The sequence below is a fragment of the Vidua macroura genome, chromosome 13 (assembly GCF_024509145.1).
Source record: "Vidua macroura isolate BioBank_ID:100142 chromosome 13, ASM2450914v1, whole genome shotgun sequence".
Lineage (NCBI taxonomy): Eukaryota > Metazoa > Chordata > Aves > Passeriformes > Viduidae > Vidua > Vidua macroura.
In genome coordinates this window covers 15242610-15268480 of record NC_071583.1, presented here as the reverse complement: position 1 = coordinate 15268480, position 25871 = coordinate 15242610, and the positions used below count along the sequence as shown (strand labels likewise).

The following is a 25871-nucleotide window of genomic DNA, read 5'->3' as shown; positions in this document are numbered from 1 at the left end:
AACTCTTCAGGAAAACAAATGCTAGTTGCTCCAGTAAGTGCACTGAACTTGAAGTGCCACCTTGTGCTTGCATTCTGTAGCACATGGGGCATGCAAAAAGCAATATCATAGGCAAAGCTGACCAAGGCTCCACTCTCAGCTGAAAATCAGAGTTACATTCACTGAAAACAACTTCTTTGAAACCTGTGAACCCTCCAAGTCAGCACTGTCTTTAATTCCACTACAAGGGATGAAGTTCAAGGCACTGACAAGATGGGTTTGAAGAAAACTGATATATCAATAAAAATTAATGTAGTATTTCCATATGGTCATAGGATTCTGTCCTCAGAGCAGGTCAGCAGCATAAAAAAGGTGGTTTTATTTATGTTTGCTGTGAATAGAATTTTGAGAGATACCTCTAAGGGTTTTCTCTGGTTTTATGTAGCTTACAAGTTCTGAATGTGCCTACTCACAAGCATTCAAGAAGGGCTAGCAATTCTGCAGATGCTGATTTTTCTACACAATAAGCTCTTCTGCAGCCAGAAAATCCTCCGTTTATAAGATTCTATACAGACAGAGGATGACAAAGGCAACTGAGGAGCCCCAGGAACACCAGCGCAGCTGTGGTTTTGCTTTCCTGATCCACCATTTGATTTCAGCTTTGAACACACAATACAGTTAAAAGACAGCTCCTCATGCAATAAAGGGGCTAAAATGAATTATTCAGTCATAGCAAGCAGTGTTAAAAAATTACTCAGGGAAAGTCTGATTCACTTATTTGGTAGGAAAAAAGTCAAATTGTCTCCTGACAAAAACCATCTGTTCTGAGGCCATTTTACATTTATTCTGAAATGGCATTTTAGCTAAAAATTCAGAGCCATCTATGAAACTGAGGTGCTTTTTAGGGATTTATTTTTAACTTTCAGATACAGTCAGACAGTGAGAAAGGGGCAAGATTTATATAGATGCACATATATTAATATACAGTGGCCTACCCATAGTGCCTGCAAAGAAAGCAAGGTTGAAGAGGTCAATATGTATTTCTTTACACATCCCTACTGGCACACAGCAAGATTCTGTGGCTGCATCTATATAGAGGGCACTGCTGAAAAGACCACACTACACAGCAAACACCTTGGCTGGAGGACAGCATGGATTGAAGGTTGGCAGCATAAACACCTATTTAACATTGACCTCACCTTTAGATACTTGAGTCTACAAGTGAAATCCAGAATATGCCCTAGATCTGTTTTGGCATCTCCATTAGCACAGGTAGGTTTGCCCTGCAGCAGCTGCTGAGTGACAGCGTACAACTGCAAGGGCCTGATGGTGAAAACTTCTCCAGCCATTAAGAGCTGCTCTCCTGAAAAACACAGTAGCTTAGGATCAAACACAATGCTGGGGTTTACACAGGAATAAATGGTACAAGGAAACTGTAGTAATAATACATGTTTGTCATTTATACTCTAAGATGAAAATTGAGGTAGCAAAATAATTTTTTTAACACCAAAATAATTCAGGTGTTCAAGTGGGCACTCATGATACAGGCCCAAAGTTCTTAATGCAACTAATGGCAAACTTCCCTCAGTCTTAACAGGACTGGAATCAAAGTTCCTTTACATAACGTAAGAGTTATGAAACTCTGAGATATCTCTAAGGTTATAGCAGTTAGGTTTTTTCTATTAAGAAAACACAGCACCTATCTAAAATACAGATCTCAGATCTTTTGCTATGCTACCTAAATGCAGAATTGTACTAAACGTGTTTTTTGGAAAGTATGGGGATTTTCTGCATGCTAGTACCAAAGCAAACAGCCAGAACAGAAAATGCCTTATCTAATTATAATTTTACAATCCAATTTAACAGTAGGAACAGCAGGAAGCAGCATATAAAAGCCTCTCTGAAGACACCATAAGCTCGATGTAGGCTACAGCAGCTGGAACACACACATGGAATCAATATCTTCCTTTTAGGGACACCAGTTTGACTTAATGGACAAGAAAGCATCAACTTTTTTGATAAGCAGAGTTCTCAGAAATGCTCTGAGGAGTAAAATTCCCTTCAGCTTCAGTGGGAGCAAGTCCAAGAGTCCAGCTGCACATACATTACTGGAAGGTTACACTAATACAGAGCAGTCAGTGACACATCAACAATTCTCGTATCAGTGAGACTGCAGGCACTAGTAAGCCAGCAAAGATTTCTTCACAAGCTTCCTTAAGATATTCCAAAATTCACTGAATGGACTCTCTGAGGTGGCTTCACCTAAAGGTAACTTTTTGCCAGAAAGTCTAAAATGGCATTGCTGAAACATGCTTCACCTATCATGCTTACCATGCCTCAGCCAACTGTAATTATAAAGTAGCATCTTGCATGTCCTTCAAAACAAAAATAGCAGGGATTAATCCTTTCACATGCCTCCTGCTGTTAATGGAGCAGCTGGAGCTGTTGTAGTTACCGTAAGAGCATTTAATTTTTATCTGCCAGCCTCAGAAAAGCACACCCTTAAATTAACTGACCAGAAGGTCTCCTGTTTCCTGAATTCTGGAAGAATAATATTTAGATATGTTAAGTGATCTCTTGCATTTAATACAGACTGTCAGGACTCAGTGACACAGACCAAGCTTCCTTACGGGTTACACTAAAACATGCTGAGACAGAGCTTAGCAAAAGCTCCTGATCACCACTGCCACATCCTATCTCTTAAGGACACAGACTAGGAGGTCCTTTTCAAAACATACATTCACCAATTTCTTGTTTCCAACAGTAGTTCTAAGACTGTTGCAGCTCCTCACAAAATGCAGCTTGAATTAAAGTGCAAGCAGCAAAAAAAGGCAAAAAGAAAGAAGGGGGAGAAAAAGTATCAGTTGGATATGGAAGATCAGATCTCTCAGTCTGGAGGTAAAATATGCAAGATATGTGAATGCATGAATATAGAGGAAAAAATTCCTGGATAAATACTGTAAGTTCCTTACCTTTGTGAAAGAGCTCTTCAGCCAATGCAGCAGTGATCCCATTGATCTCCTGCAAACAATAAACCATTGCAATAAGTGTTATTTGCATACTTATGGCTCCAATTTTTTAATTTGGACCTTTAGTGAAGTATCCTTTTTTTGCTGTGGTAGAGGATTGTTGTTTTTTCTTTTTAACTGAAATCAGGGGTGACTTTTTTATAGATTAGTTTGTAACTTGAAAATGCTTCATAAAAATTACTTGACATTGTTTTATTTCATGTGATTTTCACTTCCAAGATGAAAAACAGTGAAGTACATTTAAACAATTCCATTCTGCACACAATAATAAAAGGGCAGCAGCAACTTGAGCAAGTTATTACTAGCCATCATTAGCCCAACTTGGAAGACAGCTCCGTTTTGAAGAAAATATTACAAGTGTAGTGTTCTTCAAATTTGAATATTAAGACTATTCTAATGCCTCAAGCACTCAACATTTCCTCAGAATATCACTAACACAGATAATGCTTTAGATTAACAGATCTACAGAAAAAGAGATATAAAAAATAAGCAGTCTTTTGGACTTCAACTCCACTATGTTTGCTGCAAAGTAATGCAAACCCCTCTTCTGATCATCCCTCTTCCCCCTCCCAAACCCTCCCAGGTGCTCAACCTCCATTCCTGGCACTGATGGCTCCAGCAGGAAAGGCTGAAAACTCTCAGTGCAGGGACTTGTACTTTCTAAATCTGCAGGTGCACAAAGATCAGCACAAGTATTTCCCACCTGGGCACACCTCTCTCCACAAAAAGTAAATGCTCTGTGTAATTCCAGAAATAGTTCTGAGTACTTCCAACAGCTTCCTTTCAAAGGCCCACAAAAAGAACAAAATAAAACTGTTTGTGAGGGTGAAGCTTCCCCTAGACAAACATCTCATTTTAAGGTAGCTGCAAAGTATAAACAGATATTATGGATCATTGCCACATTAATATTTCATGAGTTTACTTTGCTGACAAATACCTCATGATTCATAACAAGGGAATACATCTAACAGGACATCTGCAGCAGACAGCTCAGTTCATTTGATGAGGCAAGGGTTTTAGAACATCACATTCTTAGTGCAACTGAAACCCCATTCACTGAGGACGAACAAAGACTCCACGCCATAGTTTTGAGAACAACAAGCTCAAAGCTGTATTCCAAACAAAATTAAACAATTCTGATTCGCATTTGAATAAGCCAGTTACGCTCATCTGGCAAGCACAGACTAAATTGAAAACTCTATTCTGTATCTCTTTTGTCATCTGGGACACAGAGCCAAAAATCTTTTTTCTACATTTATAATTGGAACAAGATTATGACTTAGACTGTTCAGTGACTAGTGGGCAAAAAAAAGGAACTCTATTCCTCTGTCAGATCTACAAGAGACTTCTGTCTTAGCTGTAACTACTTAAATGCATCACACCCACAGAAGTCCATTGTTTGCAGGTGTCCCTGAACAGCAGTTTGTGGGTACTCAATGCTTTTCCTGCAAAACCTTCTATACGTAAGTTAACAAACCCAATCTTCTAAGATGACAAAGACCAGGCAACAAAATAAGCATCCCCATATCACTCAAGAAATCCTTTTCAATGTCAAAGTAACAAAAAAGTTCTACATTGCTGTCACATGCAACTGTTTCTCTTTGCTAGCCCGCACCCAAGAACAACTAAAGGCTTCAAAGTGAGTTTAATGTATCGATGGCTGGTATTTCTACTCCATTTAGTTCTACTAACCTGGGAAATGAAATAAAATAATCCTTACTGGAAATACTGCAAAAAGAATAGACAAAAATATTGTAGCCTTCCTACAGAAATTAATGAGGCAATATCAGGGATTATAATGGCTCCAGTATGTACATGGGTTGTCTGATAATGAAGATATTTTAAAAGATCAAAGTTCTGCAGAAAGGTCATTTTTTTCTAGTGGAATTACTGTGGTAAATATTTAGCTTTTCTCCTGAATGAATAACACTTTTTTTGGTAAATATTTAAAAGTATTCTAAAGTTCCAAGCAAAAACCAATAGAGTTTACAACTAAATCAGATCCCCCTAAAGCAAAGAACTGCAGATTAAGCAAAATCTTTGCTCTTAATATCCAAGAGCAGTTTAGAAACAGGGAAGCAGTCATATCCAAAGACTGCTAGCTCTCTGGAAAAGCAAAAAAAGATTACATTACAAGAGGAAAAAAATAGTCCTTCTGAGGTCAGGGGCTAGGAAGAACTTCTGCCTGCATAAAAACCATGCATATGGAAGTTACAATGCTGAAACTTTAATGGAACAGACATCATTTAAAAGACAGAGCACAGAACAGAAAAATTATGCAATTTGCTGGCGATCACTGGAATTTTGGTCTATTTGAACAGAATTCTCCCTACACTGTCTGACATTTTGAATAAATTAAAAACCTCAAATCCATTTCAGAGGGCTTGCCAGTTACAAATCTGTGCTTCTCTCTCAAGTCCGCAAGGCAATAGCAACACCATGGAATAAACCTTCTACTGTTTTTATCTAAGAAACTCTGAAGTCTCACCAGGATAATTATATTCATGTAACATAACTAAACCAGGCTAAAACTTTTGTTGCTAAAACTTAATTAACACCTAATGGATCACTTGTGACTAATTTCTGAAGGTTTTCTATGAAACCCTGAAGGGCCTTGCCTTCTCAAAACATCCTACCCCAAAGCAGTTACTGCTCCTGCTTTCTATTCAGTTCTATTCCAGTGCATTTCCTCTTGATGAAACTCCTTCTCCCCCTTACAACATGATGCCATATTGCAAAAAAAGCCTAACTATACACAAGAGATGAACAAATTGCAATCTGAACATGAAATCAAGTAATTGCTTCTTGCTTCAAGTATCCTTTACCGTAACATTCTGTCTGCTGGAGCTATTTCTCCAAAGGCCACTCCATCATTGTGCTTCCACAGAGAAGCATAATTTTTCTTCATTTGGGCTACTGCAAACTGTTTCAGTGTGAACCACAGCTCCAGCCATTAGCCACTAAGTAGGGGGGTGTGGATCCATTATGCAATGCTCATTTGAGAGCCAGCACTTTTGACTTCAGCCTAACCAATTCAGCCTCACATTTATTCACAGCTTCCAACTCTCCTGCCAGCATTTATTTTCTCTTCTTAGAGTCCCTGCCCACACTACTTCCCAGCACAGGGTCTACTGCAATAAAAAGTGGTGTCAAAAATTTTAAAAATATGCTTTGTTATATTGTGCAAAAGGTTGAAAAAGAACCATTTTGACACACTCATGAAGATTCCACAGAATTCTCCCCAAGTCAGAGAACTAGGGAAAGAGACTCAGGCCTCTATTCAGACACTAAAAACATAACTTACATATAAATGAAAGTGTAGGAAGTGTGACAAAACTTTTGGCGCAGTAACAGGGAACTTGAGCAGCAGAGTTTGCAGGTAGATCTCCAGTTCCTTTTGTCTTTTCTCCACAAGGCTTTTGGAATTTTTTCCAATGATCTTCTTTGGAGGTAACAGGTTTTTATCTATTTTCTTCTCTGAAACAAGCTGAAAGACAAAGACCAGAGCTAATACCTGGCACACTGTCTGAACTTGCACAAAAGATGCAATGGAACACATTAAGCGCATGTTGCCTCATCTTGGGAAGATCCAAAAATAAAATTACTTCAGTAAATTCAGCTACTGCCTACAAAGTATTAGGTATTTTCAGAAAGAACATTTTGTCATGGAACGATCAGAGTAGTAACAGTGTCTGCTCAAAGAATCACTCTCAGTACCAGGGCAGAATGCAACAAATGTGATAAAACAACAGAATAACCAGTGCATTTCTGAGAAAGCAGAACACTCTTGAATAAAGTAGACTTTTCCTCATTTTTGTTTTTTATCAGTACTGGTTGGTAACTATCCCATGCTACTTTAAGGACCTATTTATCATCCACTGAGATGAGACTTTGGTCACCAAACCAGCTGATCATAAACATCCTTCTTAGCAAGTTCAGTGACTCCAGCCTGAACTCCCCTCTCTGACACAGCTTCCACCCAAGGCTGAAGCTGTCCCCGTCAACCTCCCCCAGTTCAAGAGGGGAGTGTAACAGGGGCAAGTAACAATGTTCTTACAAAAAGGACTTAGTCTGCAGTTCAGATGGCATCTGGCAGCTATTCTCTCTCTTTATTGAAGAAAGAAATTATGTAAACCATTCTGTAAAACAGAACTACAAGACTGTACAAAGTTTTTTAAGACACCAAGGTCACAGTTTTAACATTCTTACCTTTTCATGCAGGTCATGGAAATCACTGTAACGATGTTTGACTGTCCACTGATGATTGCCAACACTGACCTGAATAATGTACACCTGAAAGGATGAAATTCAAGTAAGGACACTGCAAAACATTTAAAGAGAAGCTGACTGTGAGGCCTGCTGATTGATGGAGCACTGTGAGGTGGGTCTGTATTCTGCAAGAACCAGAGCTAAGGAAATGCTAATCCCAGCTCTGAGGTGGCTTTGCTGATGGGGGATGCCTGATCTCACAAGGGTGCTCCACAACAAGAATATGCACATGCCTCAGTGTAAAGCAATGGCTTTTTTTTGCAGCCCAAAGGTTAATGACCAAGGGCTCTAAGCTACTTCTTTTTCTCAAAGTTTCTGCTAACTGAAGTTGGTACTTATAGCTACCCACAAGCCTGAGACAGCAGCATCCCTTCTTCCTTCTACCAAGTTCCACAATGGGCAGAGGAACTTGGCAAGCATCCTGCTGTCACTTCAGTTAAGCAGAAATCTGGAGCTTAACCCTTGAGAAAACTGAACAAATCCTTTGGCTGGGTGGATGCTATTTTATTCCTTTTGGTATAAAGCACACAAGACATCTTCCTGAAGAGTTACTGTGCCCAAAGAATCACTACAATTATCTAAAGCAACCCAACATCTCCTAATACAAAAATAAGTATTTTTAGCTATGCATGTACACAAACAAAGATTTTCATTCTAGGTTACTTTCTGGACTCAATAGTTTTGCAGGAAACTCAGCCTACCTTTAGATATGCCAGAAACAAGCCATCCCAAAGACATTTTAAAGGTACAAGCTAAAACACAAGCAGAAAACAAACAAGGCTCTGCAAAACCAGTTCCACAGCTACTTGAATACAACAAATTAAATAAACTATATTATCCAGTCCAACTATACTCTTTGGGGAAAACACCAACTTGTAATCAAATCTTGAAACCATTTAATACAGTTGAGAACTTGCTTACTACCACAGATCACCCAGAGCTGACTCATAGCTGCTATGAGGATGATACACATCTAGTTGCTAAACCCACTTGAGAAAACAAAAAGCATCAACAGTTTCAATCTGTTACATAAAAGACCAGTTTTCACTTACTGCAAGTACAGAGCAGCACAATGTCAAACATTAAATAGAATACCACCTGCATTTAGAAGATGAACTACAGTTCATGCCAGTTTTATTTTTGTAAGCATCTGACACCGGCTCACTGAACAAAACCCAAGCCCTACAGAGAACTAAACCAAGATGTCTGACTAGTGCAGGCAGTGAGTGACACATCAGTGCTGGGATGAGCACTGAAAGCACAGAAGAATGCCCACACAGAATTATGGACTCAATTAAGGCCTGTGCCTGTTTTCCTGTCATGTTGTGTTGGGAAACAGCAGATCAGGATTAATCACTGTGCTGGTGACAAACCAGAACAGAAATAACACCAGCATTCAAAAGCACTTCATAATGCTGAATAAAGCAAGAAGAGACTCAAAGAAACAAAACTTAGAAGTAAAGAAGTACTACATTTATAAGCCATAATAAAAATATCAATTCTTTTGAAAAGCTGACTGTGCTAAACTATGGCAGAGCAAGCAGCACATCTAAATGCAATGTACAATGAGTACACAAGGCATGAAACCTAAGATTAGACACTGGAACTTCACATGTCCCAACTGACAACTCACCAGGTGAGCAAGGAAACCCCTCCTCCCTGTATAAAACACAGAATAAATTTGTAACAAAGGTTTAATATCCTTTTGCTGAAATGGCAAGCACTGACCACTTCTAGAAACACAGCACTTAGTGAAATGGACAGTTTAGTTGGGAAAGTACCTGTTAAAGTGAGTGTTTGCATGCACTGATACAATTCCTTAAGTCTTTAAAAAGCTGTAGCATTTCTCATTTAGAAGGCAGTCAGAGCAGGCAGTACATATTCACCCCCCAAACAGCATCAGTATGCAGAGACAGCAACTGATTTCACATCAATCCACAAGCTGCAATTACCTTGAAGAATAAATATATAAATGCAATATGCTGATGTGCATATTAAGACCTGTCTTAATGTAGAAATAAATAATTTTAAATTAAAAAATCCCCTTAGATATTTTACTGTTTTAGGAGCTTAAGTTCATCACCAACAAATTTTGAGTGCACTAATACGACAAGGCTGACAGCTGAAGTTAAGGTTCTCCAAGGGCTGCCTGTCACACCAAGTGCTAAAGGAATACACGGATAGACGATGACGTCCTCACTCTGCACTTTCTTGCAGACATAAATAAATACACAATGTGAAATCCCCACCCATCCTTATGCCACAAAGTGCACTTCTATTGAGCTAAAACACAAAACCCTTCACATTCACAGGATTTCCTCCTCCACCTGTCTCTACCAAACTCTTCTGTATAAAAAGTTTTGTCCACCTTTCTATAGATCAGTTCTTTTGGTTACATTCTACATTGTAAAGTGTTTGGCATATTTGCAGTGTTATATATTTTTATTTTCTAGCAAGCCACTACAAGTTCTTTGCAGTTAAGAGCCCACATCACCAAACAGCATCCCTTCATCTTCCTAAATACTGAGGGGTGAAAGACCTACTGAACATTTTTAAACCAGATATTAAATAAACAACAGTGATTCCAGACTCCTTTTTGTTCGCTTCCTATACACAGTACAAAAACCTGCCTACCTCGCTTTACATGGAGAACTGGCATTTCTACATTGTGTTTCATCCCACTGCACATGCTTCAGTACTGTAAAAAACCAAATAACAACTCAACACTTAAATGACAGAGCTCTCCACAGGAAGCCTGGGACACAGGTGTGACTACAGCCAGTAGGTTCCAAATTCCAGAGCAGTGATGCAGCCACATCTCCTCCTCCTGCCTCATCAAGTAGTCAGTTTACACCCATTCAAGGAAGCAACAGTATTTCCTTAAATATCAAAGTTAGTATTTATGTTAAAAACAGCTGCAAAAACCAGGAAAAGCAGGAAGGCAATTTTAGGCTAAACAAATGCACAGCAGGAAACAAATTAAGCACTGACAGCCTTGAGGCCTTCTACATAAAACCAGTCTTCAGTCAGCATCAGCTGGACCAGCACACCCAGGAGAAACACCCTGTAGAAACGCTGACACCTTACTAACCCAACAGAAAACACATCAACCAGCACAGCATTTTTTTCCTGCTGGATTTACCCATACCTTGCCTTTCATGCTAAACACTCCAACAAGAATCATGTTTTTGAAAGTACCTTCAACACTACACAGAACTGTGGGCCTCCCTGATATATTCTACAGGATCTGATAGCACAACTGTCAAATGGATGTCATGACAGCCCCTTTCTGAGGGACTGAGCTCTGAAATACAGAGTGCAACAGGAAGCTCATATGCCACAAGAAAAACAATCTTTTAAAAACAAGGATGTAGATAGGATCACTGCCACCTGCCCACATGGTAATAGATGAAGATGCAGGTTGCTACACTTGTATTTCCTTTCTCAAATTTGGCTGACTTTTACACCATTTAACAATCTCTGTCCTGGTGCAGGTCTTTGCCATGTCCTTAAGTGTCACTCAACTAATTATGAACACTAAATACATGCTATTTTTTTCAAAAACTTTTCAGCCTGTGATGAATTTTGTAAAATTTCTGCTTTCATTTAAAGATCTATTCCCACATTTCTAATGGCTTGGGCCTATCTCATAAAAATTGACAAGCAGCATTGGAGGGCTAACAGCTTCAGGAGGTTTACACAGGCAAGCTTAGTGCCAATGTGACCTCAAAAATGCAGCAAGAGAATCAAAGTAGGACCAAATACTGGTAAATCCTGTCTTTCATACACTGTACTTTTAAAGCTCACAAGAAAAATGGCATTAAAGTAGCATGGTATTTCCATAACCACTAAAGAAAGAAATCTGGTCTTCAAAAAATAAACTTCCTTGGGCTTAGCTGCAGCAGCTTAAAACGTTATCCTCAGTTATCAGCTGATCAGATGAACACCACCTGCAGTTACACACCTGAGCTCCAGCTCAATCTAGAACATTAATGGTGCTACCCAAGGGTGGCCCTACCACAGCACTTGTTTGCAGGCTGAAGCAGCAAAGAAGCTCCTTTCACCTCCTGCACCATAACTTCCAGAGGGATAAGGGGGCAGATGACACCGGCATTTTGTCAACTGAATGCACTTGATGTTCTCATTCACTGGTATTGCATAATACTGATTGAAATTCTCAACACCAACACCAGCACTGCCGAGTCTGGGTTCACACCTGGCATGCAAGTTTCTAGTCCCCAAGCCACAGGTCTCACTGTGCCTCTCAGCTGACTGAGGGCTGAACCACATCCGAACACACCCCCAGCAACACCTCAACAGCAGTGGTACCATTTCTGAGAATACACACCATGCAACTAACAGAATGAGCTCAGGCACTTCTCAAAAATTCATTTCAAGCTTGCTTCAAACTCCTTCACTAAAGGCTCCACATGTTTTGCCTGTAAATATGGCAACTCACCACTTGAAAGTCATTCCCACAATCGTGTTCCAATAGTCATCACCTGGGAAGGAGGTAGGCTCTTCATGTGCCACACCTGTGTAAAGCTCTGTCCTATTAACACTCAGAAACCATTCTCCTGTTGCTCTGTTTTCCCTGGATACCTTTACAGAGGCAGGAGCATGAAGTATTACTTCTATCCATCACACAACTTTCCAAATACTGTCTTTCTAAACCATTGCCCCCCCTTTCCCTTTTCTTTCCCACAGCAGGAAGCCTGTCATCCATGAGCATTCTGCTGGAAAAAAGGTCTTTCAAATCACACTAAAATAAGACAGAAGGAGAAAACATTTTTAGTTATATAACTAAAGGGTGGCATGCTCGAGGCATTTTTCTATCTGCAATTATACTGAGGTTTGTTTTAGGATGAGCTTCTTCCTGAAAAACAGACCAATTAACTCTTGGTAGAATGTGATCAGATGAAAAACAAGTTATATATCAAAAGCTTCATTCCTTCCCGCAATTAAAACACTGCTGGCAATTTTTTTTTTTTTGGTGGGGTAAAAGAAAAACTGTCTATCCTAAATCATCTGATGTCCTCTGGAAATAAGATCAGACGGGTTTTTTATGATACTTCCACGCAAAGGAAGGATTCTCTGCTTTGTTTAGTCCAGCTTTGAAAGCTATGTTTACTCGATAGCAATCTTCCATAAACACACGCACATACACATAGATGTATACGGGCAAGAACATGACACGGAGCCTCCGCCTCTCCCAAAGGACCAAGGCTACGCGGAGCTCGGGGCCGCTTTTCCCGGCGGAGCCCCGCTCCCACGCGGCTCCTTTCCCCGAAGCCCCTCGGAAACTTGTGCCAAATGTCTCGCTCCGTCCTCAGCGTGGGCACAGCTCCGGCCGGGCACAGCTGCCGGAGGCAGCCCGGCACCGAGCCCGGCCTCACCCGCTCCCCCGGCACCGCTGAGGCGGCGGGCCCGCTGCCCCCATCCCCGCTGCCCGCACGTCCCGCACGGTCTCCCCGCTCCGCACCGTGTATGTCTCCACCAGCTCAGAGCCCAGGACTCGGGCCTCCCGCGGGGGCTCCTCGCCGTCCTCGCCTGCCGCCGCCGCCTCCATGTCGCCGGGAGAAGCGCCGGGGCGCAGCCGCTCAGGCCGTCACGGCTCCCCCGCGGCCGCCGCCGCCCGCGCCCGCCGCCCGCCCGGCCCGCACTGCCGCCGCCGCCATCTTGGCTCGCCCCCCTCAGGGCGCGGCGCGCTCCGCCCGCGCCCCTTTATGGGCACAGGGGGCGGGGCCAGGCCCGAGGGGCGGGACCTGAGCGAGGGAGGTTCTCGATACAGGGGCGGGGCTTGGAGCCGACGGGGCGGGGCTATAGCCCGAGGGGGTGGGGTCTGTTTATCTGGATGCGCATGCGCGCTAGCTGTGCCCAGGGGGCGTCGCGCAGTGCGGTGCAGTGAGATCCAAGGGAGAGCCAGGGAATCCAATCGGGTCCAACGCGGTCCTACGGAACAGGACCCAGTGCAAGGGAGAGCCAGGGAATCCAATCGGGTCCAACGCGGTCCTACGGAACAGGACCCAGTGCAAGGGAGAGCCAGGGAATCCAATCGGGTCCAACGCGGTCCTACGGAACAGGACCCAGTGCAATGGAGAGCCAGGGAATCCAATCGGGTCCAACGCGGTCCTACGGAACAGGACCCAGTGCAATGGAGAGCCAGGGAATCCAATCGGGTCCAACGCGGTCCTACGGAACAGGACCCAGTGCAATGGAAACCCAGGGAATCCAGTCCAGTCCAACGCGGTCCTATGGAATCCAATCCAATCCAATGCAATGGAATCCAATGGAATCCAATGGCATAGAATCCAGACCAAGGCAATCCAATGCTGTCCCATTCAATACAGTGCAATGCAATGCAATCCAGTACAATCCAATGAATTGTACCCAGTCCAATCCAGTGCAATCCAGTGGGATGCAATCCCTGCAGTGCGGAGCTGCCGAGGGCTGAGCCACCTGCCAGCGTTGTAGCTGTGACACTGTCCCAGCTGCTGGCAGCCCGTGGTGCACATCTGTGGCCACCAAGGGCTGCTGGAGGCTTGGACACTGCCACACCAGGCTGAGGTGCCACCTCAGTGGTTCTGTGACTGAGCTGCCTGGTGCCACCCCAAAAACAGAGCTGAGGAGCTGGGCTGGTGGGCCAGACCTCAGGAATGAGCCCAGAGTGAACTCGGGGTGCTGTTTGGGGTGATTTACTGACAGCATGGACTTTACTTTCACTGTCCCACTCAGCATGGGGAAGTGTTTCAAGCCTGTACACACTAAAGAATCTTGCCAGGAATTTGTAACAGAAGTGGAGAATCTAAAAGATGGCAAGCAAACTCTCCTCAGCCTTTTCCCCTGAGCTGAACCTGAGTTGCCCTGAGGGGAAGTCATACTATGGCAACCTTTCTGACAGGCTCAGTGTGCACCCTAGGAACAGAAAATTGCAGAAGAGAGGATATAATGAGTTTCTTTAGGAGTCTTGGAGTGTATTAAAATTGAGAGGCTATCTAGAAAGATTATGTTTTGGCAGAAGGATGCATCAAGCATCCATCAAGGATTTGAAATATACTCTGTGCTACATTACACACAGAAGGATTATGTTTTGGACTGTCAAATCAAGGAGATTTTGTTAAAAAGTACCTTCCAGCAAAATGAAAGCAACATCTGCCTGCCCTTCCTTATGCCACCTAAGAGAGGATGCAATTAGCTCAGTATGGTGTCATGAATTACAACAGAAGTGCAAATGCCCTGGCTGGATGTGTGGAGCTGCAGGGGCAATGCTGCTGTGTCACAGATGCCACCAGGACTGCAGTGGCAGATAAGCAAACACACCTCTGCAAACAGAACTGGAAAAACCCATTTTGGGTTTTTTTTTCACTGAAAAATGTTTTTCCTTGGTCAGGATGTAGCTGAAGGGTGATGTGTAAAAGGACGAAGCACAGAGAGTACAGGCAGTCCAACAGGGATTTTCTAGTGCTGTCCCAGCATCAGGAGCTGCTGCTGAGCTCAGCCTCTTCATGAGATAATAAGTGGGTTTGGAGAGCAACTTTAATTAAGCTTCCTCTGAATGTCCTATCTCCTTAATTAAATAAAAATTTGCAGCCTGGCTGTCGGGTTTGATCAGTGCCCGTCTCCTCCTCCTAAAGCAGTTCCTGCCTGCAGGCACAGCGGTGGCTCATGGTGTGACAGCCCTGTCCTGGCTCACAGAGAAGAGGAGCATTGTGCCTGGGGAAGGGGGAAAATGGGGGCTCCTTCAGCTAAAATATTCCAAGTAGGGTTTAGGAAGCAGTAAATGAAAGAATTTTGCTGTTGCTGGGTCTGGACTCTCTCTCAGGGCCATGTGCCCAAGCCAGGGAAGGGGGATGCTGGAGCACTTTGCTGCAGTTTGGAGCCATGACACAGCCAAAGGAACCCTGCAAACATCCCTAATCTCAAATAAAATTGCAACTTAGTTGGGCTTCTGCCTTTTATTTCTTTACATTTGATGTCAAAAATGCCTCTGCTAATTTGCAGTGGGTTACAGCAGCTTGGAAATGAGAACCTGAAACGAAGTTTTGGAGGAAAAAAGCCCAGTAAAGCTTCCCAGTTGTCTTGGTAGCTTGGAGGGACTGACAAGTGGGACAGATGTCAGGATGCAGCTGGAGTTAACAGGCTGTACCCGACCCCAGTGAGAGCCGGTGTGTCGCCGAGCCAGCTGTGCCCAGATTTAAGGCACTTGTGCTGGCAGCCCTCCTCAGGCTATAGATAGCCACACTCCCTCTCTGCCATGGGGCTCAGGTGAGGAGGCACTGGAAGCAGCAGGAGAGGGTGGTTTTCCCTCAGAACAGCCCATACCTGCAGAAGCCCCTCCCTGTGCTTTGCATGGCAGAGGCTTTGGGTTTCCCTACAAAACCCCAGTTCCCCGTTCTTTTGTAAGCAAACGACTTAGGAGAGCCAGGGGATGCTGGAAGCTTTGTCTCCAGGCAGCCGGCGGGGAGGCAGGGGTTGGCACAACGCCACTCGCCTCCTTCCCCGGCAGGAACATCACCTCCCTCCCTGCCAGATGGGATTTCATCCTTTCCTCTGCGCTCAGCTCTGTTTTGCAAGTCTCTGCCTGCGTCAGATGTTCGCAGAAGTGCAGCTTTCCCATGCCAGTGTATAGGGTGGCAGTGGCCCAGATTTCCCCTCTCTAAGCACACAGAGACCCTTCCTCCACATCCCAGCCTGAATTTCACCCCAGCTCTCTCCAGCAGACCTTTTAAAGGCAACGTTGGAGCTGTCCCTCCTGCGCTACATTGACCCGAAATATATTCTGACACATCCCAGGGGCTGTTTTCAGGGTGACTCAGAGCCATCACTTCCCAGGATGGAGGGACAGGGCCAGGCACGATTCCTCAGCCCCTGTCCTGGTGCCTGCTAGTGCCCAGAGCTGGCACCTGCCACCCCACTGTCTCTGCAGTGAATCCCAAGGCCAGAGAAGCAGTCGGGGGCTGGGGCTTGCCTCGGGGCAGCACTTCATTGGGAAGGTCTCTCTGGGATTGCCCAGGAGGTTTTGGGTGGTGGTATGGTTCTGAGGAACAGCAGGTCTCCCATCCCAGCCTGTGCCCTCACCTAAGGACAGGCTCCAATGCCCTTTAACAAAACAACTTCTTCCCTCTGCTGCTTTTTCTGACTTTCGTGTGTTAAAGGCAACCAAAATATTAAATACATTCAAATTAGGAAGACTAACTGCTTCAAAAATCAATTCCTTAAATGTAACAATTTCCCTTTTTATTCCATCTGCTACCCCTATGCTGAGCAGAGGCAGGGCTGGGCTGAAGCCTGGGAAAATCAAGGCCAGCGGGTGCCCACAGGACCACAGTTCCTATCAGGCTCTGCAGTGATTTAATCTTTCAGGACTCAAAACCTGGGAGGATGTGATGTGGGGATGGCTTTGTGCTCACCTGCATCCCCACTTAGTGCTGACACCACCTGGCTCCCTGGTTAATGCTGCTTTGGCTTGGGCATTCCGCAGGGGTTGCAGGTTTTTCCATGCAACGTGATTCCTCTTAAAGGTGGATTTGTAGTAAAGATGAAAACTAACAGTTGCATTCATTGTATTTTTAGTTTTGCAAAGTAATTTTGACACGAGCCAGCTGGAGGTGAGACCTTGCCACCCTGTGGTGCCAGAGCCATCTGTAGCCCCTCTGGACACAAGAGGGAGTCCTGAATCGTTAAAAAGAGAGGTGTGTTTGCTGTGCATTAAAACACTTTTCACTGCACTGAGAAAACCGCTCATCACTTGGAGGCCTTTGGTGTATTTTGCTCTCCACCCTGGCAAGGTAAATCCGTGGGAAAGCCACAGTAAATCCAGGAGTGTGGATTTTAGCTGTTTGCAGTGGGGGCAGGTCAGCGAGCTGGCTGAGTGAAACGAGTCATGATTTCCCAAAGGACTGACAATTATCCCTGGAACTGAACATTGATACCCCCATTTTGATAGCTGATCCCCACATTTTGCAGCCCTATCTGAAAACAGAAGGCTGGGGCAAAGCTCCACGTGTCTCCACACTTCTGTCCGTGGCCCTGGGACCGCACATTCCCCCCATGCTCCCCCGAGGGCATCGGCCCCAGCTGCAGGTCCCCCGTGGATTTGGGGACACGCAGCAGAGGGGACGAGGGGCCCTGACACCCCCTGTTCCCCCTGCCCCGGGGGACAGGGATATTTTGGGACATTCCCGGTAATGCCCAATCCTATTTGGCACAGTATAATCTTTCTAACGCAGCTCCCAGGGGGAACACTCTGGAGGTGGAGGTGACATGATGGCACGGCTCCAGTCAGGACAGCCAAGAGCCGCAATATATCAGCAATTTCGGCAGGTCTTGCTGAAAAGTGGTGCCTTGATCCCACAACAAAGTCACGAGGAAACCTCCAGCTGCCGCGGAGCGGGGCTGGGGCTGGGGCTGGCCCCGGACGTGCCAGCGCGGGCTCGGTGGTGTCCCCATCCCAAGGCACGCAGGGCAGGCATTCCTGGGGGGCCGGGCATGCGGGGCTGCCCTGGGCTGGTCCCAGCCCCCTATATCAGCCGTGCCCGCGGGGCAGCGCCGGCAGAGTGACCGTGACAGCCCCCGGCCCCTCGCCCAGCCATGGATGACATTTATAAGGCAGCGGTGAGTGTCTCCCCTTGGGGCTCTGGGCTGGGGAGAGGGGGGAGGTCTGAAATGGATCTCAGGATTTTTGGTGTAGTTCCCCAAAGCTGCTCTAGCAATAATTTAGTGGAGAAATGAAAATGAGAAATAATTACAGGGCAGCAACTCATAGTCAACATCCTCATCCAGGACACAGACCCTTCTCTCTCATGGCTCTGGAAGTTTCACATTCCTCTTACAAGTGTGAAACTCTCAGCCTGCTGTTAAATTATTTACAATGACCCCCTGGTTCCCCACAGAAAAGCAGGGGGATGGCTCCTAGGTGAAGCTATAAATCTCAGTAAAACCTGCACGGCATAAGAGATGACTCTTGGTTTTAGCCCAGACAAAGCAGAGGAGGGTTTCCCAGAAAATAAACATTATTTTTATGGGTTAAAACTCACCTTCTTCTTTCTGGTGCTTTACAACTCTGCCATTGCTATGTTCCCCCCCTCCTTAGCTGAACATTTTTCAGGGGGATTTTAAAAAACCCTCGTTTTTTTCTCAGTTATTTCCAAACCTCCTCCTCTGCTTTGCTGCTCCTGCTCTGTGCTGTGCAGAATCCAGAATGTGAGCTATGCCCTGGGGAACGTGGAGCATCCTCAGGCTATTTTAACTTCCACAGCTGCACGCTGTGCTCACTGTGTAAACCCAAACTATTTGGTCTGTAATAAGAACACTGCATTATTCTGTAACACAGACAGACAGAGATGTGTGAGTGGACTAAGGATGAAAATAGATTCTGGATTGTGTGGATTGCTATTGCATCCATAACTGGATTTACAGTAAGAGCTTTTTGGTGCTTTTCCCCCCTTAAATATGCAGCTGACCAAGTCTGATTTTCAGTAAGAGCACAAAAAATGCATCATACCAGTCTTATTATTATTATTATTATGGCAAGTTTTTTTAGAGGGAAGGAATATAGTCCTTGGTAGGTAACTGAAGAAAAAACCCCAATGCTCACACAACCCCTGTCCTTTGGTCAGCCTTGAATCTCGGAAATGGAACCCCTGTAGTGATCCTGATAGTGTGAAAAGGTTCGGGAAAGGCTGAGTCCCCCAGCCAACACCTTCAAAACGGAGAAAAATGGAACCTGTAAAATCAAAGGAAATTCAGGCCTTTCTAATTAAGTTTTTTAATTAAATAAGTTCTCTGTGACTCAAGGCACAGGCTCTTTTCTCATTGTATAGGGACCATGTAGCCATTAATTAGGTAAATGTAGGGTTTGAGTCCTGGGCATTAACTCCCAACACCTTTACAGAGGCAAAACAAGTCCAAGCCAGGCACAGCTGAGACAAATTCAGCTCTTTTGTGGAGCTGTTTTGTATTTCCCACGATTTAGACTTTAAATAAAACATTTACTTGTGGAAAAAAAATAAAAAATAAGGAACTTCAGTTTCCCCTGACTTCAAACAGAACCATGGGATGTAGAGAAGAGCTTTTAAAAGCAAAATACAGCAGATTTGGCATTACCACAGCTGCTGCAGTGCTGTGAGCTTAGAGCTTGCCTTCCCACACTGCAGTCAGAAAAACCTGTTCCTGGAATGATGTGGAGGGAAAAGAGGAATAAGGTAGCAAACAGCACCCATGTCCAGAGTGAACTATGAACAGCTCAAGAGACATTTCTGTGACAAAAATGTCACTCTACAGCAACAATGCATTTAATTTATATACACCACATCTATCACTTCAGTACTCAAGGAGGCTTCAAAGTCGAATAGTTGTATATTTGCTGCATGCTGATAGCAAATATTAATATTACATTTATGCCAAATCCCCTATGTGCAGCCAGAGAACCCAATGGATTTTCATCTTACCCACTCATGCCTAGATAAGGGTGTGCAAGCACAAAGCTATTTTGGGAATATTTTTAGGCTCTGTTAAGCGGTGCCTAGAACAGTGCCAGGGACAAGTGTCCAGATAAAGGGCTGCAGGAATAAATACCAAAGCCTGGGAACAATCGGGGAGCTCATCTTTATCTCCAGCACCTCTCTCACCCAGGCTTATAAATAGCGACTGCGCCAGGAGTGTCGTGTTACAGAGCAGGACGTGGCTGTGGCCATCGTGGTGGTGACTGCCCTTGCTCTGCCCAAAAAATGTCTACAGGGGGCCAGCAGCTGCCTGCTCGCCTTCAGCAGCACCAGAAACACACTGGGTTTGGGTTTCCTCCAGCAGTGGAGAAAAATCCTGCCATCATCCTTAGTGCTTTCTGCCAAGTCCTCACCTCCTGGAGCATGGGGAGTGGGATAAAATGCTCTGCCTGCTCCCACAGGCTCTGACCTGCTAAGGAAAAGTACTTTCTCTGCTTCTTGCTGCAAGCAGGAAGAACCAGCTGGCTCTTGCAAAACTATTGCCCTTCGGGGCAAAGGAATCAGTTTTCACTCAAAGACACAGCCCTGGGTTGTGGGGTCCTGCCCCAAACACAGCATGGCAGGGATGGGTGTTGGGGGCCACTTGCATGGGGGTGGCAGCAAGGACACCTTAGTGGGGTCAGACAGGGCAGGCATGGGGCCCTACCTGGCTGGATCTAGAGAGGCTGTTGACCAGCATAGGAAGGAAAAGTTGATGCTTTCATGGATGCTTCCAAAGGGGCAGTTGGACATGGTGGTGAGGGCAGCAAGTTCAGCTAAGCAGTACCTGGAATGAAGCCAAAGAGAGAAAGGCACTTAAACAGGTATGACACAGAGCTGATTGATTTCCCTTTGCTCTCCTCATTGATTATTTTCATTAATTCATGCTAATAAACTCCCACTGATGGTCTGTGGGGGTTGAATTAGGACAGAGTTTGGGAACAATCTGCCATCCCATGTCAGCTAATGCTTGTTGGCTCCACAGGCCATTTCTTCAGAGATTCCCAAAACAGACTAAAGGGAATAGCAGCTCTTTTCAGAGCCAGACACCTTTGTAATAACACTGGCTGAGATGGAAGCAGGGCAGTTAAGCTCTGGATAGGGCAGCAGTTTCCTGAATCTAGGCCTGAAAAACAACTACCAGGGATAGTCTTGTCTACCTCTCCCTCCCCAGGGAACTCTCAAGCACATCTTATCTCTGATCTGGCGTTGGCCCACATGTGAGCAGCCCTCAGCAGCGCAGCCATTCTGCAGTGAAACCTGCCAGCAACAAGAAATTATCCCCAAATGGATGACAGAGGCATATTCTTTTCCCAGTGGGCTTTCCCTGCTTGTACAAAGGCTATTTCTGCCATGTATTAGCATCTACTACTCTAGAGAAGTTATATTTGCTTCAAAGGAGATCTGAATAATTTTTTAAAAGGGAAGAATCTCTTCGACTGCAAAAACTTGCTGTGTCAAAACCCCTCTGGCTGTACCTTTCCTCGTCCACGACGTTGCTTCTTGTGAGGTTTGGTTGACCCTGGCAAAGGCTGTTTAACAAACATGTCCTTTTAGCAATTAGTGATGCTGACAAAATTAAAATGACTTGGTGTCCGTGTTTTCCTTACAGGTTGAGCAGCTGACAGAAGAACAAAAAAATGGTAGGTGCATCTTCAACCTGACACCACAGCCTGAAGTGGGGCTCCCCAGCCAGCAGCCCTGCCTGCCTCAGCAGTAATGCTCTGGAAAATGCTTTGGCCACACTGGCCAAGGCAGGGCATGACCCAGGGATTGTGATCCACCAGCATTCCTAGCAAGGCAGTTTCTGTGGTGTGCCTGGTGTCCCACAGTGCCATGCCTGGGCACTGCTGGGGTGCACAGTCAGGGGAGGCTGTGCCTGGGATGAGCCCCCTGCCTGCAGGCTCTGGCTGCAGGGCAGGACCCCTCATATCTCCTCTCCCCTCTCTCTGCAGAGTTCAAGGCTGCCTTTGACATCTTCGTGCTGGGGGCAGAGGATGGCTGCATCAGCACCAAGGAGCTGGGGAAGGTGATGAGGATGCTGGGGCAGAACCCCACCCCCGAGGAGCTGCAGGAGATGATAGATGAGGTGGATGAAGATGGTGAGAAGTTTGGGTTTCTTCCACTCTCCCAAGGACCATCCCCACATCTGGGGGTGTGGGGGCCATCTGTGCAGTGCTGGCAGGATCCATGCTGGGGACAGTCACAGCTGACAGTCACCTGCTGTGAATTCAAAGGACACTAAACACCCACCAAACCTCAGCATGGTTCCTTTATGGAATTTCCAGGCAAAGAGAAACTATAGAAATTTTTATTCCTACAACAATCACACTGCTTGAACTGATTTTGAGCGGGGGTACTGTGAAATTGTACAGATCCTTTTAAAAAACAAAATATAGGCTGAATGTAGGAACTGCCATTTCAGAAATGCCACTTAGAGGATTCTATCATCAGGAAAGTCTCTCACTGCTCAATTGTACACACCCCCACATAACTAACTGTCAATACTGATTAAATCAGTGTACTGATGATCACACATAACAAAATCCACTGTGGGCACTTGGGCAGAAATACCACACTAAGTAACTGGAAAATAAAAAAGCAGTTAAAAATCAGGCAAAAAAGGAAAGCAACTGAGTCATTGAAAACAACACTTCTATAGTGCCAGTGCAAAACCACACTGCACGAATGCCTGCCTTCTGGAGCTTTCAATATTAATACCTAAATGAGATGGACAGGTATCTCCATAGCAGGAATTTCCATTCTTTGGTGCTTCCAGAAGGACTTTTGCCAAGGCAAAATGACTGTCAAAGGTAAAAGTTCACTTACAAGGTCAGAGAAAGGCCTCAGTCACTTATTCCAGCATCCTGAGAGCTGACTCTTGCTGCAGGGCTGCTCTCCTGAGTTTTGGCCCTTGGTTGCTGAAGGGAAGGGTGATCCCTCACTGGCATTGCCCATCCACCCCTTGTAGCTCCAGCTGATGGCTCCAGCTGGGCTCCCCTTTCCTGCATTCCTCAAGCCCAGTATGAGAAGACACTGAGGCATCAGACCTTGCATATTCTTCCAGTCTGACTTGTAGAGACACTGTCTGATGGCAGTCTTCGTTTTTAACTTTAACAATAATGGGTTTAACATCACCACTTAAGGTTTTGGGGTTCTGAATTCATGTGGCTGTGCAGAGAAGCTGGGTGGGCCAGTCTGGTGGAGCTGCTCATGGAGAAGTGTGGAGCTCAGTCAGGGTCCCAGCTGGCCCCAGAAAGTCCATTCTTCCCTCAGGCAGTGGCACTGTGGACTTCGACGAGTTCCTGGTTATGATGGTCCGGTGTATGAAAGACGACAGCAAAGGAAAAACCGAAGAGGAACTCTCAGACCTCTTCAGGATGTTTGATAAGTAAGAGCCATGGGCACAGTGAGGTGGGGTGGTGGGAGGGGTGCAGCCAGCCTGGCCCCCTCCCCAGCAGCTCTGTCTGGTCCTGAGCTCTTCTGTCCTGGCACAGAAACGCTGATGGCTACATCGACCTCGAGGAGCTGAAGATCATGCTGCAGGCGACAGGAGAGACCATCACCGAGGATGACATAGAAGAACTGATGAAAGATGGGGATAAAAACAACGATGGCAGGATTGACTATGATGGTAGGACTCTTTCTTGCATGTGGTTTGGTCACAAGCCCTTGGCCATGCCCCTGGGTGGCTCCCATGGTCTTGGCTGAGCACGAGCTCGTGCAGGCAGTGCAGGGCAATACATCTGACAGGAGCATGTGTGCACAGGGATGAGGGGGTTCTTACACTTGTGAAATGGGAGCAAGGGCCTGGGGCTGCCTTACCTGTCCCTTGCTGCACTGAAGCACTGCCACTTTTCACAGTCCCCTCCTGCCCCCTTAACACAGGCACCATTTCTGAGGGGCTGTATCTTTGAATGTGCTGCTGACAAAATGATGTCCAGACCATGTGGTGGCAGCTGAGGGTGAGGCTGGGCTCCAGTGACATTTCCAGCAGGAGTCACAAGGAGTCCTCACCACAGTCAGAGGAACAGTAGCCATCCCCCCCTTGGCATCTCACATATTGTGAGGGTGGAAAAGGAGACAGGGCTGGGAAAAGCTGCCAAGCTTTTGGCAGCTATGAGGGCACTTGGGTCTCGCCTCACACCTCTTGTCTCCAATGTCTTCCCCTTGGCAGAGTTCCTGGAGTTTATGAAGGGGGTTGAATAAATCTGAGGCCAGATGGACAGCTTGACTCTCCTAAACCTCCAGCTCTGCATCTCATCTCCTTGACTAAGTCCCCTGGCTACCAGCATGAAGACTGAGTGCTGAGAAGGGTGGCCAGGGGGAAATAAAACCTGTTAATACCCAGTGCCTCAGCTGGTCATTCCTTGGAGATTCAGTGACAACTTCACCCCTGTTGTGTACTCATGACTAATGAAACCACTGCTGAGGACTACTTCTGGCAAGGTGACATCACAGCTGTCCAAGGAGGTATTCTGCTGCCAGCCCAATGGCAAAGTCCATCCAACAGGGCCATGGGTGCTCGGTGGGGAGCTGCCATGTTCCATCTCCTCACCCCGCCACGAGACTCAGGAGCTGGCACTGGTGCCTGCTGGTTTAAATGGAGCATTGGCAGCATTTTAGCAATGAAATATAAATTAAAACCCCCTTCAGCCATCACTGAAATCCACTGTGCCAGGGACAGTCCCTCTCCTCCCTATTCTTACCCTGGCTATCCTGAGGGTACACCCCTCCTCCTCCCTGCCAGCCTGATTGGCACCTTGTAATGCCAAAAGAATACTTCAATTTGCTTTGGAAACATGAATAAAAGCCATTCCTGAGCTGGACTGGATGCTCCTTCCTGTCTCTCTCAGCCTCATGGGAGGCAGGTACTGGCCCCTCATAGACCTCCTGCAGCCCTGGGTGGGAGCCTCACTACAAAAAATGAGACACCCAATTTTCCCTGGCAAATCACATCGATTTGGGCCACTGAGAAATGCAGAACCCCACTCTGGGTCTCAGCTCCCAGGCACAAGGTGACAGCAGGGCCAAGGAGCTGCGCTGTCCCCAGCACCGTCTCCTCTCATCCCAAGGAAGCACAGCATTCCTGTGGCATTAGCAGCTCTCCCTGCACATAGCTGCCTCCTCCCATCGAATTACAGCCCCAGCACAACTCACACATTGCAGTCGTGTTGCTAAAGTCAATTGTTTACCCAAGCAAAATAAACATTGGCAGGGCAAGCACGGGGCTGTGTTGGTGCAAGCCCCAGCGACGCTGCCCTCAGCCCTGGGTGGCCACGCTGCTGGGCCAGTGCCTCAGGTCTGCTGGGCTGTCCTTCTGCCTTTCCTCCCCAGACTAGATTTTTTTTCCCCACTTCTGTGGAAATAATACCCTAAAGCAGCTGTGACACAATCTCATTTATAGCAATAATGAAATATTGCAGTTCAGGGAAAGCAGGGATGAGAGAGGTGGTCGATTGTTTGCAAGGACATGGATGTGTCTTTCCTCTGGACAAGCAGCACTAAATATTTTGCTCAGCCAAGGCTTATAACAACAAAAAAAAACTAAGAAAATGAACCTGTCAGCTAGAAACCTAGGGTATTTTGGAAACAGCTCTAACACAAACATCTGTTTGACCCACTCAAAGGGGTCTCCCCAAGGGTTCCAAGCCCTTGATGCCATAGCTACTGCAGATTCAGCAGGACTACAGGTGCACCAGAAGGCAATGGAAATATGGGTCTCAGAACCCTGGGACAGGAAATGCTCCCAGGTGTTATCAGATTCTGTATCCAACTAATCTGTAGTCTAGAGATGAAAAAGAAACATTTTCTGTCTCTGCAGTGTAGCAGCAGCAGTTGTTTCCCACTGAAACCTGAGAGGACACAGCATGTCCTCTTGTTTTACCTCAGGCCTGGAACCTCCAGAGTGGCCAATAGCTGGGATTCAGCCAGGAGCTGAAGTGATGCCAGCTGTCCCCACACCCACGGCCACCCAGCCCATGGGCAACCCACACATGCATTCACATCACATCAGGCATCACTGACAGCCCCCTTATCCTCCTCTGTCCTGGCCAAATCCCAGCATCCAAAAAGGAATTCTCCAAGATATTCTGCACTGCTTACTGATAGG

General features: G+C 45.7%; 2 protein-coding genes across 7 annotated transcripts in view; one reads left to right on the top strand and one right to left on the bottom strand.

The window, feature by feature from the left end:
* NISCH (nischarin) overlaps window positions 1-12903 on the bottom strand; it is a 29508-nt gene extending 16605 nt beyond the window's left edge. For 2 of the 6 annotated variants that reach the window (XM_053989239.1, XM_053989238.1), the window contains exons 1-5: window positions 12760-12903; window positions 7218-7301; window positions 6313-6495; window positions 2952-3000; window positions 1179-1342 (exon numbers count right to left, since the gene is read on the bottom strand). In XM_053989239.1, the coding sequence (XP_053845214.1) occupies window positions 1179-1342; window positions 2952-3000; window positions 6313-6495; window positions 7218-7301; window positions 12760-12846 (567 nt within the window). In that variant the 5' untranslated portion in view covers window positions 12847-12903. Of the gene's footprint in view, window positions 1-1178; window positions 1343-2951; window positions 3001-6312; window positions 6496-7217; window positions 7302-12759 lie in introns of those variants that run through there. The other 4 variants (XM_053989235.1, XM_053989236.1, XM_053989237.1 and 1 more) reach the window with 3 other exon arrangements.
* A 4838-nt stretch (window positions 12904-17741) lies between these two features.
* On the top strand, window positions 17742-24533 carry TNNC1 (troponin C1, slow skeletal and cardiac type). The gene is made up of 6 exons (XM_053989382.1): window positions 17742-17891; window positions 21372-21402; window positions 21715-21861; window positions 23036-23150; window positions 23257-23393; window positions 23937-24533. The coding sequence occupies exons 1-6, from the start codon at window positions 17868-17870 to the stop codon at window positions 23966-23968; spliced, it is 486 nt and encodes a 161-aa protein (XP_053845357.1). The 5' UTR covers window positions 17742-17867; the 3' UTR covers window positions 23969-24533.
* Window positions 24534-25871: the final 1338 nt, after the last annotated feature.